This window comes from Astatotilapia calliptera, chromosome 13 (assembly GCF_964374335.1).
Source record: "Astatotilapia calliptera chromosome 13, fAstCal68.1, whole genome shotgun sequence".
Classification (NCBI taxonomy): Eukaryota; Metazoa; Chordata; class Actinopteri; order Cichliformes; family Cichlidae; genus Astatotilapia; species Astatotilapia calliptera.
Window position 1 is genome coordinate 2,784,702 of NC_137434.1, and position 14,460 is coordinate 2,799,161.

At 40.6% G+C, this 14,460-nt stretch overlaps 1 protein-coding gene across 2 annotated transcripts in view; it reads right to left on the reverse strand.

The window, feature by feature from the left end:
* Positions 1-534: 534 nt before the first annotated feature.
* LOC113035008 (B-cadherin-like) overlaps positions 535-14,460 on the reverse strand; it is a 70,015-nt gene continuing 56,089 nt past the window's right edge. For both annotated transcript variants that reach the window (XM_080287819.1, XM_026190234.2), the window contains 9 exons: positions 11,386-11,571; positions 10,981-11,231; positions 6,044-6,186; positions 4,870-4,961; positions 4,593-4,725; positions 3,977-4,198; positions 3,742-3,872; positions 3,223-3,366; positions 535-2,150 (listed from right to left, as the gene is read on the reverse strand). In XM_080287819.1, coding sequence (XP_080143945.1) covers positions 1,935-2,150; positions 3,223-3,366; positions 3,742-3,872; positions 3,977-4,198; positions 4,593-4,725; positions 4,870-4,961; positions 6,044-6,186; positions 10,981-11,231; positions 11,386-11,571 — 1,518 coding nt within the window. In that variant the 3' untranslated portion in view covers positions 535-1,934. The remainder of the gene's footprint in view (positions 2,151-3,222; positions 3,367-3,741; positions 3,873-3,976; positions 4,199-4,592; positions 4,726-4,869; positions 4,962-6,043; positions 6,187-10,980; positions 11,232-11,385; positions 11,572-14,460) is intronic.

Genomic DNA, 14,460 nt, shown 5'->3' on the forward strand with positions numbered 1-14,460 from the left:
CAACTATGGCTGAGCGCAATTGGGGTCATGTGCGGACTTATTTTACGTCCACAAACAGCTGAGACGTCGTTTGCGATACATGTGGCAAAAAAAGTGCTCCAAGAGTGAGGTCTTGTGGCCATACTAGGGAGACAATCAAAAGGGCTGTTGGGGGGGGTAAATACATTTTACAGGGTTTATTTATCGGATAAAATACGTTAAATGTCACCGCCAGCATCTCCATGCTGGGGAAATCGGTTTTGCAGCTGTTTGAGCTAAGATTTTCGAGTTATTCACAAAATGAAAACCTGTACTTTGTGTCAGCGAGACCTCCATTCAAATTCAATTCAATTCAATTTTATTTATATAGCGCCAAAACACAACAAAAGTTGCCTCAAGGCGCTTCATGATACAGAGAAAAACCCAACAATCATATGACCCCCTATGAGCAAGCACTTTGGCGACAGTGGGAAGGAAAAACTCCCTTTTAACAGGAAGAAACCTCCGGCAGAACCAGGCTCACATGAAATTAGAGACCACACAAATCCAGTCGTATTAAAGTTAAAGTCAAATTTATTTGTATAGCACATTTAAAACAACTGTTGAACAACATTTAAGATAATCAAAAAAGATTTTTATCTCTATAAATACACGACAAAAAAATAAGAAAAAGAAGCATGAAATGAGAAGATTTGAGTAAGAAACAAGACAAAAGTAGTACAAAATCATTCTGATTTAAAAACCAAGGAATAAAAGTGGGTTTTCAGATGCGTTTTGAAAGTGTCTAATGTTGAGGAGGCCCTGACATGAAGGGGCACTTTGTTACACAATTTAGGAGCAGTCACAGCAAAGGCCCGGTCACCTCTGTGCTTTAATCTGGACCTCAGGACAGCCAGGAGCATTTGAACTGCAGGGCTCAGTGATCTTGCAGGAGTGTACCAATTTAAAAGATCATAAAGTTATGAGGGTGCTAACACGTGCAACGCCTTAAAAACGAATAATAAAATCTTAAAATCAATTCAAAAACTAACTGGCAGCCAGTGTAAGGATGCTAGTATGTGAGATATGTCGTGCCAGTTAGTAACCATGCTGCAGCTTTTTGGACCAGCTGCAGGCAGCTAACTGATGACAGACTGACACCTGAGTAAAGACTATTACAAAAGTTGAGGTGAGATGAAATGAAAGCATGGATAGCTCTCTCAGAGTCTCTAAAACAGAGGAATTGCTTCACTTTTGCAAGTAGCCAGAGGTGAAGGAAACAGGTCTTGATTACAGCATTAATCTGTTTATCAAAGGTTAGATTACTGTCTGTGATGGACGAGAGGAGTCACAGGAATTATCAGAAAAATAGGGTTTCCATTTATTTAACCAAAAAATTATATTTACAAAAGTAATAAATGTTGAGCTCATAAAAGAGGTCAAAGAAACAAAACTAAACTCAGGCAAAGAACTGCAAACTTACCAAATGACTGCCCAAACAAACATAACTGACCTAAACAGGAAATGACACACACGGATATATATAATGGCTGATCAGGAACTAGAGTGTGTTATTGTGTTCAAATGAAAAAATGAAAATACACAAGAGTACTTATTAAACAGATAGAGACCAGAAACACAAACCCTATGAAAAAGGCAACACATGGCTCCAGCACTCATTCAACAGAAAACTACCAAAGTATTTATGTGTTCAGCCTGCAGGTCAAACAGGGATGTAAAAAAGGCATACAGAGCCTAATGCAATCAAAACAGGAAATTCAAAAACAACAAAACAAAAGCGCTCATCCTTTGGCTTCTCAGCAGTGGCCGATAACTGATAATGGCATTTCAGTGAGAAGGCAAACCACAATGCATATATATATATCTATGAAAAACAAGACAAAACACTAATGTGTAGTTGAAAGTCCCTTCTGGCTTGCTTTGAATGAAACATGAGGCCATGCCATGTGGTATGATTACAGCATATCATCATCTTCTCCTCCTCCGTACATGTTGGCCAGTTTCTTGAAGCGAGGGCCCCACTCACTGAGGCAGTCATAGTTCTGGTCTCCACTACTTGAAGAGTTCAAAGAGGAGAGACTTCCTGCATCAGAACCACCTCCCTCATGGTCAAATACCATCTGGGAGTCATAAGGGGGTGCTGTTGGGTCGTTGTCTGCAGCCTTCAGGTTCTGAGGGAGGAGCAAAGATAACTTTTCTAGAAATTTTACACAACTTGTTTTGGTTACCTTACATAGCCTGGATAAAGATAACAGAATAATGAATGTGGAAGTTATTAAAGCCCAGACATGACGTACAATTGACGTACACATCTATCCACATCCATGCCTCTATCGTCTGCTAGCAGAGAAGTCCAGACTTCCCTCATCAGCCACCATCTCCAGCTCATGCCCAGGGCGTCCTCCTGGTAGGAGATGCCTTAAACACCTCGCCAGGGGGAAACCTAGTTTTATTCACCCAATAACAAAAACATTCATACAAACCTTATCTGTACTAAAGTGCCTTGTCTAGCATTCACACACTCACAGTGGATACATCAGGGTCCAGTGTCTTTCACAAGGATCCTTTGAAAATGAGGACTGGAGCCAGGAAGCCAGCCATGATTATGACTTTTAGACAACCCCTTCTACCTCCTGAGCCACAGTTCCCCTAAGAAAACCTTCATTTGAAAAGAACTGCCCACAAGGCACAAAATGCTTTCTCCAAGTGTGACAAAGCACATGTAAGCTGTTTAGGCATTCTGGAATACTCTAGAGCATAAAGAGCTGGTACAGCATTTCATGATCAGAACAAAAACAGTAGTACTCAAGAAACTTGGAATTATCAAGTTAATCCTACAATATTAGAAAGAAACCCCAATAATCAGATGACCTGTGAACAAGCCTCTGGTGACAGTGGGAAGGTGAAACAGGACCCGTCCCTGCTTGCCATGTTGCCAACGGAAATTCCAGACTAGAGTAGAGTCTAGCTGTTTTCCAGGACACTGGTTCCAAGTTGTGAACCAGATTAAACTTTTAAATTCATGCACTTGCTCCTTTCTTACCACGCAACCAACTCCATCATGTCCTCAGAGCCAGTCTTAACAGCCAGGGATCAGACTGCCAGGGCCTGCACACATAACAGCCATCCAACACACAATGCACCTTAACCCCTATGGTACCTCCCGTGGGTGGTGAGCCCACTTAAGTGAAATCTTGTAACCATGCTTGAGTAAGTTTCAAGGTACTTTAGAATCTCACTCACATCTTCAATGAAGTTGTTCATGTCTTCTGGGTTGGTGGGCCGAGGTCGGTACTGAGGAGCAGGCATGAAGTTTGGCACCACGTTACTTCTTAACACCTCAGGCCGGTTGTCCAGACCACGGTGGAGAACACTCAAGTCATAGTCCTGATAGAAAGTGATTTAATGATGCATTATTATATGGAATATTTTATGCTGTACTTCTGCAATCCACACTCTTCATCCACTCACTGCTTTAGGCCTGTTGTGTACTCATACTTTTCTATCACTAAAAGGCCTGGGTCAAATCACTGAAATAATACAGCAAATTTAATCAGCCTTTTAAAACTCTCCGTTTTTCTTTTTGGCATTTCACCCAACTCCCCTCCTTTTTCATCCAGGCTTGGGAACGGCAATGGCAGAATTCTCCAGTACTCCAATAAACACAGTGACATATTTTCCAAGGTTTTCTGCTCCTGCGTGTGCAGCTTTGATTACTTTGTACTTGTGTAAATGTGTAATCGCGTAAATGTGTCCATTTACCTGATCATCCTCTCCACCTCCTTCTTCATCATAGTAATAGATGTTGTCCCTGACACTATCATCTAGCAGCAGTGGCTTCTTTTTGTCCTTTTTCCTCTGTTTTGCAAACAGCAGCATTAGCAGCACCAGTGCTGAACACAGAGTGTAAAGTTTAGCACACAGTAATCAACCAAAACCTACTTAGCTGGGAAAGGAAAGAAATGCTCTGACCTGAGACTACAGATGTGTGACTCACCGAGCAGCAGGATGGCTCCAAGTATTCCGAGGATAAGGGGCAGGTTGCTGCCACCTATAGCACGGTCTGTGCATGTCGCCTCTGCTCCCTTGCCCTTGCAGTGGCAAACTTCAGCTTTGATGATGCTGTCCTGCTCCAGGCCATGCTTGTCTGCCACTCTTAGTATAACACTGTAATCTCCACTGGGCAGCTCAGTGCCTAAATTTAAGATGACCCCTGTTCCTGAAATAAACAAGACAGCAGAAATGTAGCTTTATAGTTCTGTGTTGATGGATTTGTTTTGTTACATATTTTTGAAAATGAGACATCTGAATAAAGCCAATCATCCTTCTTTTAAGTATGTTGTGTTAGGGTTTCTTTTCTGGCAGTACTCACTCTCCTCACACAAGCACCAATCACTCTAATCTCAGTGATGAAAACTGAATCATGTATGAGCTAAACTTTAGCCTTTGGAAGGAAGCAGCCCTGATGTTCACAACAGGAAATATTTTTGTTATCGCAAAAGAACACAGCTGATAAAATATCAGTGAAATTTATGTACCAAAATATTTCAAATTCTGGCCATCTTATTGGACAGCATAAGTTTGTACTTGTCACATGTTAGCAGTGTACATACTGGTGTCGTTCATCCTAGCGGTCCAGTTGGTCTTTGACATGCCCTGTAAAGACACCGAGTAGGGAGGTCCAAATTCTGGTCCGTCTTTATCTGTTACTGAGAGCAGCTGAGGAGCTGGATCCTTGTTGCACACCTGAGGAAACAAAGTCACAGTGAAGCTTTTCTTCATGCTGATGACCATCCTGTAGTTGGAAATCTTACAAACACACCCATCCTGCACCACAATTAGACAAGTTCAACACAAAACGATTCTTGAGCTATTGGAAATAAGACACACCGTGATTTCACGCTCTTCAATAAACGGAGCATTGTCATTGACATCTTCCAGCTGAATGATCAGGGTACCAGTTCCTGTAGCCGGGACAGCATCTGGTCACAGAACAAACACATCAGGAGACCAAAATGTATTTAAATAAAATCTGTATTATTGCTCAAAAACTTTGCTCTGGACTGATTCTTATAACTAACATTTGGCTGTTAAACAAATAAAGGCAGAGCAATTAAGGGCTACAGTGTTATTAGCTATGAGCATCCAAGGGACATCAGTTTGTACTGGAATTTTGTTTAAGGAGAAGAAAAAAACTTCAGGGCAATAACACACTTTCATATCACTATTATTTTGCTACTGGGAACTTCAGACCAGCTATTGCAGCTTTTACACTGATTTCAGATGTGATATCCAATTTAAGCTTGAGCCTCTGTTTTTTTTAAGATACACATCGTTTTAATACTTGTGAAGATCAAAATAGTATAATCAACAGAAAGTATTGATTTCTAATAATTTCTCATGAAAACTGTTTTAATGTCTTTATTATGAAAGCGAATTAGATGACAATACCGCAGATGTGTTAAAATATATTTCTTTCAATTCAGCTCAAAATAAAATGAGGTCAGTCAGCTGAAACCTGTCTGAGGCACCTTTTTTGTGCTTGTACTGCACATCTCTCTTTTTGTGAGAACCAACAGTATTCACCCATCATACTCAATTTTCCCTGATATTGGTTGCATGAATGCTTCACAAACTGATCGTTTAGTTGGCCTCAGTTTCCTTTTGAGCTCAATGTCAAGTATGAGTTCACAGATTTCAGGACAAACCTAATTTTAGCTTCACTTTTTTTTCACTTTATTTCTAAAGACAGAACATATTTCTTGAAACAAAACGTATTTCCTAAATGCTGAAACGCGCTGCTGTTTCTGTCCAGTCATCTTCGTTGTTCAGTACTTGGAACATCATACTGTAAACCAGGATGTGTTAGACAAAAACAGTTTTCAGATTCTTATTCAGCAAGTGAAAGTTCCTGAAGTAAAGGTGAAGGAATCCCAGAAGCAAAACTCTTGTTGACCAGTGTAATTATTCAGACACTTGTAATTTAATAAAATCATATCAGTGGTCATTGTGTATGGGAGTCAAATGATGATAATAGTGTGCAGCAGTCTTAACTCCCACCTACCATCATCACATGCACCAATGTTTGCGATGTATCTGCTGTTTGTGACAAAAGGAGCTTCTCTGTCCATGAATCTTCTCACTTTAATAAGACCTGTGTCCTTGTCCACATTCAGCCAGCCTGCAGGGTCATTAATCATTTTGTACCTGCACAAGACAGTCACAGAAAAGATGGCAATACTGTGCAGGCGGGGTGATTGCAATTAGCATGTTTCACAATGTGGCGCAATGTGTTATTTGATTTTTGACATAGACTTACTTTTTCCTTAGGCTAAATACACAGTGACAGGTTAGGCGCAGAATGCCATTTATTCAGTATTCAGTATTATTTATATTGTGATAAATCACAACAACAGTCAATTCAATTTGCAAATCTCATGAAACACATTAACTGTCACAGGGTTCCTGTATCCTACCAGTGCTACCCCTGAGCTCATTAGTAGACACACCTATTAATCAGGATTTTACAGCTGAAGGGTAAAAAAAATGCTTTTCTTCAGAAAAAGAAATAAAAAACAGAGAAAAAAATAGAAATAATAATAATATTAATAATGGCTTTTAAGACCTTACTGATAACGATAATCCAAAGTAGTATTAGGAGTCATTAAAAGTCATGAGGGAGGTGTGGTCTGTGGCTCTGCTGCAGAGGGGGTTTGGTTCAGCAGGCCCAAGGGACAGTACAAGAGAGGCTGGCAGGGCAGCTGAAAGCAATTCAGTTATTTCAGGGGCATCAGGACCAGAAGGAAGATAAACGTCACGGGGCCTCAGCAGCAGACCTTGAGCTTATTTAAGATGCTGAAGGCAGGAATCTGATTTACCAAAAAAATTTTTGGAGGCCGGAAAAAACAAAGGCAAAAGCGCACTGAGATAAACTAACTAAAAATCTAAACTGGGAATAAACTATGATTAACTGTGACTTTAGAGCATAAACATGAATCTGAAACGGTGCATGTGGAAAAGAAAAACATGAACATGCACCTGAGCAGAAAGCATGGAAACAACCATCCAGTCACTTGGATGAGTGACCAAACATTTCTCCCACAAAACGCTACGTCCAGATGAACAGAATCAACTTTTTGGAGATTTACTTTCCTGGATGATTGCGAGTGCATCAAGACGTTTTCACTAGCAGCAATGCAAATGTTGTTCATGTGACCTAATTATCTCACATTAGGCCTGAGAAAATGAACTCTGGCTTTAAAGATTCTAAGACTGTTTACTCAGACTCTGAGAACTCAAAGACTCCTTGCTCAGGATCTGTGATCATTAAGACTGTTCACTTTATTGGCACTTGCTTAAAAGCTGTGGGCACTAAGGACTGTTTTTCACCTGCCCTCTCGGAGTGTGGAGTTATGTCCCAACAGACTGTTTCCCCTCAGGCTTCAGCTCGGCTACCAGCTCAGCCTCCTGTTCAGCTCTCTGATTTGCCAGGGGTCTCCATACCGGTCCTGCATCAACTTCTGCTGGACGTACAGGTCAAGCCCAGCAACCAGTGGCCCCAGTACCACTGTCTGCCTCAGCTGGAGGTTCAGGAGACAAGCAGCCAGCATGTCTCGTCGGCTTGGTGACCATGGACTCTTGTGCTGTTGTTCAGGTCACCCACTGACCTGGTGGCTTTTGGTTTTTGGCCATGACACCCTGGGTTGATGAGCTCTTGGACCAGTTTGGTACTGCTCGTATTTTGACGACACTGGATTCAACTAAAGGCTACTGGAAGATTCCCTTGTCTAGTGAGTCTAAGAGAAAAAGCGCCTACCCCACAAAGGCCTTCTCCAGGTGCAGCTTCCTGCACCATCTTTTCAAAATCGTCATATTTACCACCACAAAGTGTTTTTATGTGCTAAAAGGAAGGAATCATTTCCTTCCATGTTAGTAAAACCAGTTCTGAAGTATGGTTTCACTCTGAGGGTATAGCAACCGTGGCACCCAGTTTCTTGAAAAAACTTAACTTTGAGCTGTAATTTTAAACTATTTAGGGGTTTCTGCTACTATGGCAGTTTGTGGGAGGTGGTATGGTGGTTAGCACTGTTGCCTCGCAGCAAGAAGGTCTCGAGTCCTGGGTCTGTGTGGACATTGCATGTTCTCTCCGGCTATTGCAGCTTTCTCCCACTGTCCAAAGACCTGCGTGCCCATAGTGTGGGGGAGAGTGAATAATTGTTTGTGTTGGCTCTGCGAGACACGGTGTACGCTGCCTCTACCACAGCTGACATAGGTTCCAAATTCTACTTTTTAGGTAAAATGCTTTTCATCATTAGAGATCATTTTATGATTCTACTGTGTGTTGTTTTCCTTATATTGTCATTAATGAGAACTTAATTGCAGCGACAGTGCAAAATCTGGTAGATGGATTGATTCTTACACAGCACTTTTCTGCTCCACCTTAGCACATAACATGCCACATTTACCCATTCAAACATTTTTTGTATAACAAGTGTGTTCTATCTAACATTCATATTCACTTGGGGTTAGTAGAGATTTCAGTACATCTATGTGGTAGCCAGAGAATGTTCTTTTTCAGAAATATTTGGGCACCAAATTTATTTTGCATCACAGAAAAATATATAAACCAAATGCTATTTCCATCCATCTTCATCCGCTTTATCCGGGGCCGGGTCGCAGGGGGCAGCAGCCTAAGCAGAGAAGCCCAGACCTCCCACTCCCCAGCTACCTCCTCCAGCTTATCCGGGGGAACACCAAGGCGTTCCCAGGCCAGCCGAGAGATATAATCTCTCCAGCGTGTCCTGGGTCTTCCCCGGGGCCTCCCCCCGGGGCGCTCAGGAGGCATCCTTGTCATATACTCGAACCACCTCAGCTGGCTCCTTTCGATGTGGAGGAGCAGCGGCTCTACTCTGAGCCCCTTCCGCAAATGTTATTTAAAATCTATAATTAGTCTGTGTGACGATTATGAAGTACCAATCAGCTATCAACAACACTCTGTACTGTTAAGATTGTACACTTATTGTTATCATCAAGTGTTTTCATAAATGAGAGAACCAATTTATTCTGTTTATCTCTCTCTGGTGCACAATGCAAGTTTTGGGCTCGACCCCGTTGTGCTTGAAAACATTCTTCAAAGTTTTTGGTCTACGTTGACATGACATCATCATGCAGATTTGTCAGCTCTGGAGCCATCATGCAAATCTCCCATTCCATCCCAACAGCGTGCCATTGGATTGAATCTCGTGACTGTGGAAGCAACTTGAGTACAGTGAACTCACTGCCTTGTTCAAGAAACCAGTTTGAGATTATCTAAGCTTTGAGATATGGTCTGTGGTCCTGCTGGAAGCATCAATAAGAAGGGCAGGTACACTGAAGGGAGGGACATGTAGCAGGCTGTGTAATTTATGTTACTGACAAATTCTGTTCCTTTCAACAGAAACAAAACTCTTCGGACCAGAAAATATTCTTCCAATCTTTGTTTGTCCAGGTGTGGTGTAAACTGTAGCCTCAGTTATCTATTCTTAGCTAACAAATCACCCAGTCACCTGGTTTGATCTTTAACTGCTGTAACCCATCTGCTTTAAGGTTGAATGTGCTGTGCATTTAGAGATGCTGCTCTGCATATGATGGTTATCCAAATCTACAAGGGGTGCAACAATACATGTATCAATATTCAACCGTTTGATACAGTGCTTTCGGTTCGGTACGCACATGTATTGAACAATACAACATTTTTTATTTATTTTATCAGCTTTTCTTCTGACGATGCTGTCTGTGTTGAGCGCTCAGTGGATCTGCGTTCGACTACTCTGCCTAGGCTGCACTGTCGAGTGCATATACACTGAGCGCAGCGCAAGCTAGCAAGACAGAAGCTAAGCTCGTTGAAACATGGCAACTGCCTCAACGCTACCCGAAATTGAACCTCCCCCACCCTCATTCAGATCTGGCCTTTAGACCTATTTTGGTTTTCATGTGAAGTATGACCCTGATGGTAAGCGAGTCATGGACAAAAGTAAAACAGTATGTCGGATGTGCTACGCAATGCTCAATTGGTGGGAACTAGTGCGTTAGCGCAGTTAGGTTGTTAACGTGTCGACGCCGTCCACGGCGATCCGCGGTAACTTGTTAACGGAGATTTGCTGCGTTATGGCGTTAATGTCATTTTAACGAGATTAACGCTGACAGCACTAGTGGGAACACAACGAATATGACTGCGTATTTACGCTGACATCATCCTGGTGCAAAGACAAGTGGAAGCAGACAAAACAACAAGCACGCATGCTACAAACTTTACCCGAGTCATTTAGACAGCCGTTAGCACATGATTCTCCTTATGGGGACCTGATATGTTTAATATGCTGCTGAGAATATAGCCCAGAAGAAGCGTGTAGTATAGCTTTTATTTTGGAAAGAGACATTTCTCTGTAATAAAGAGAAATGGCCAAAGATGAGTGTTTTCTCGATCAGATCGATTTATTTTTTTTATTATTTTGTTGTTTCAGCAACATTAAACTTAAAAACTGTACCTTTGAGTTAAAATATATATTTATAATTTTAATAAATGACAAATTAAAAAGGCATGAATATTTTTTTGTATTGAAAACATATCGAACCGTGACACCAAAGTATCGAACCGAACCGAACCGTGAATTTTGTGTATCGTTGCACCCCTAATATCTACATATGAATCTCTAGTGGTAGTTTGAGTCAAGGCTAGCTTCCTATGAGCTCAAAGCAGTCTGGCCGTTCTCCTCTGATATCAAGAAAACATTAAGAAAACAATTAAACTTTTCAAGCCCGTCTGTCAGCTTGTTGGGTGTTAAAAAGCAAATTCTGACTAATACTAGGGGTGTTTTATAGTGTGGTTTTTTTTTCAATATTTCAAAAGTAATGTAATGTTTGCTTATGAGGTTGGTGACACATTTTTTGTTTACCTTTTTACTTCAAATGTTGTTTGAAGTAAAAAGATGTTTGGGGGGGTTTAGTTCCTAGTTGACTTACGTGACTTTCTGCTTGCGTGCAGTGTCTGGGTCTGAAGCAGTGTACTGCACCACAACTTCATCCACAGGAAGGTCCTCTGGTTTTACCACAAGAAGCTCCTTTGGATCAAAGACTGGAGCTTCATTCACATCTCTCACATTCACCACCACTGTGGTGGTAGAAGTGACCACAGAAACACCAGGAGCAAAAGGAATCTCATTCTCCACTGAAACCAACAGAGTGTGCTTGCTGGTCGTCTCAAAGTCCAGTTCCTGGTTGGAAGGAAGGGAGAAAAAAACACATTATAAGGGTGTTGGCACAGATTTTTATTAAGTCCCAACAAATCACAGAAAATGCTTCCATCAACTAATCACTGATGATAAATATCTCCCAATATTATGAATGAATTCCTGATTTTCTTCCTACCTTTGCAGTAGAAAGGATTCCTTCGTGTTTGTTAGTTCCTGTTTTTACTGTGAAAAGTCCATCAGGATCACCACTGACGATCTTGAAGATGGCGTTCCAGGCTGGAGTTTGTGGTTCATCCTCATCTGTTACTATCATCTTAACCACCACAACATCCTTTTTGTTTTCATCAACTGTCGCACTATACTGTGAGAAAATTAAGGATGGGTCAGAATCATGGGAGTCAAAACAGATCTTGGTGTTCTGTTCTGTTTTTGCTGTGATGGGTCATCGGAGTCTAATAATAATGGATTTATATAGCACTTTTCAAGGCACCCAAAGCACTTTACAATTCCATTATTCATTCACTCTCACATTCACACACTGGTGGAAGCAAGTTACAGTTGCAGCCACAGCTGCCCTGGGACAGACTGACAGAAGCGAGGCTGCTATATATCGCGCCATCGGCCCCTCTGGCCAACACCAGTAGGCGGTAGGGTAAATGTCTTGCCCACGGACACAACGACCAGGACAGAGAGCCTGGGGATCGAACAGGCGACCTTCCGGTTACAGATGCGCTTCCCAACCTCCAGCACCACGGTCGCCTAACCGCCAAATAACTTAAATTGTACATCAATAATTCATGTTCAATTCCGTCTAATCTTATTGCAGACATATACTTCTTGCAAGAAACTGACTTGCTCACTATGAAATCCGAAATCTTAAAGTACAAAGTTTGACAAGATATAATATCAAACATATAATAGTAAAGGAGGTGAAAAAAACATTAATTTGTAATACATCTCTCAGTGATCCAATAAGATTATCAGTTTATCCCTAAGTAATAAAATATTCATGCTAGTCAACATTTGTGGCCCCAGCAATGACAATCCATCTTTCTTCCACAACCTCTTTTCATTATTAACCAAATCAACAAACATAATTATCAACTAAAACTTCAGCACAGTCATCAAACTCACCCACCTGGCCCAAAAATGTGAATTTTTAATATTTAAATACCAACTTACTTAAACTAGACATACAATTCAACTCCAGCAACTGAATATAGACCTTCTACTTACAAAAATAAATGGGTAAATAAATGTCAAATGGATTACAACACAAAAAGGAAAGTAGCCAGCAATAGTCTTCTGACCAAAACTCAACACAACAAATCACAATCTAAAGATAAAGCAGACATGTTAGATGAACCCATTAACTTCATAAAGCACTCAGCAAAATATCAAAGAACTAATTACTTAAGAGTGATGACAAATTCTCTATTTGTTAACAAGACTGATGTGTTTACTGTAAGAGTAACACAAGTTTTTAGCAATTTCTGGGCTCAGTCTGCTTCGTCTTTTGTTGTAGACTTTCTGGAATGTCATGTCATCAGGTTTATTCTAAACATTGTCAAGCAAAGCTAGAAGCTTGCATAGTACTAGATGCAGCATTTAATTTATTTTAAATAAGATAAAGATTTCTGTTGAAATTATTAAAAAAAGAGAATAGCTTAGAGCTGAAAAATCATGCTTGTTTTATTTTTCTCCTTGAAAGCAGCGGCTATTTTTGACAGATGTTAATGAATTCACAGCACAGTCTTCTCTTTCTCTCTTCTAATATGAACGAATGGAGCTAAATATTCGGTCTGTGGTTTTCTCTCTCCTGTATTAGAGTAATCATTCTAATAAGACAATATTTATTATTTATACTGTAGATTCCATTGTTTACGTGAATGGATGGTCTATACTGCCTTTCAGGATCCTCAAAACAATTATGGGAGATGGGGTGTTGTTTTCTTCTGTACATGTCTGGCACCCTGAGTATTTTAAGTATCAAAAACAAGTCTAAGAATTGTTGTTGAAGTTCTTTTAATGTTGCCATCACCTTTTTTGCTTTTGTTGTGACAATAGTTTACTTCATAGCCTAGAGTGAAAAGCTCATTTGCTCCCACCTGATGTGGTGTTAAGGCGATATTTAATTTCACCAGTACGTGGCAATGGCCACTTACTGCCACCTACTGGCTCAGACAAATTAGTAACTGGCAAAGTAATCCCTTACAAAAGTGTCACGTTCTGAGTTTTAGTTTATTTTGATGTTTATGGTATGTTTAAGTTCTTTAGGTTATCTAAGTTCATTTGTTATTAGTTTCCCCTTGTGTTTTCAACCCTTGTTAAGTCTCCCTTGCCCTTCATGTGTTTCATGTCTCTTCTTATGCTGTCAAGTTCATGTAGTCATGTCTGCGTTTCATTATGTTTCCTATTTTATTTTGTAAGAGGTCCTGTGTTCTGTGTTTTGTCTTACTCTTTCCCTGTGGCGTTGTTATGTCCACGTTGTGTCTACTGTGCCTTTCTGTCCCATGTTTCAGGTCCCTATGTTCTTTCTCCTCAGTTGCTGTTAAGTTCACATGTCTAGGGTTCAGTCAGTGTGTTTCCTGTTTTACTTTGAAGGTCCGTGTCTTATGTCAGTGTTTCTAGTTTTGCTTCCCTTGTCTGGTCCAGCCTGATTACTCCCAGCTGTGCTCTCCTTCTGTGTCTCATTCCCTCGTTATCCCTCAGTGTATTTAAGCCCTGTGTTTCTCTTTGTCAGTGTTGTAGTCTCCCTCATGGCTGTGTTTCCCTGTGTGTCAGTTTATCAATGTCCCAGTTTAGTTTAGTTTAGTTTTTCCATGCTATTCTACAATAAAGCAGCTTTTTGAGTTTAATTTTGTTGTTGTGAGTTTTCCGTTTGGGTCCTTTTTCTGCCTGCACACAGCTGAAACATGACAAAAAGTAACACAGGCCGGTTATTATATGGAAGCCATCAGTAACACAGAACTGCTGTTTTGCTGTGTTTCAGGTGAGAGCAGCATACGAGCACTATACACGTTTATGTAAAGTTGATACTTATTTAAAGTAACATATTTGGGATGTAAACAGGGATTGAAGATAAGATAACTCTTTATTGTCACTGCACAGTCATACCAAGTACAATAGCACAACGAAATTGGAAACTGTCCCGCGTCAGCACTGCGCATAACACAACACAACACAGTAACTTATCTTAATAAATAAAAAGAAAGAACGTATGTTTATTGTACATTGTTTTTATTATTGT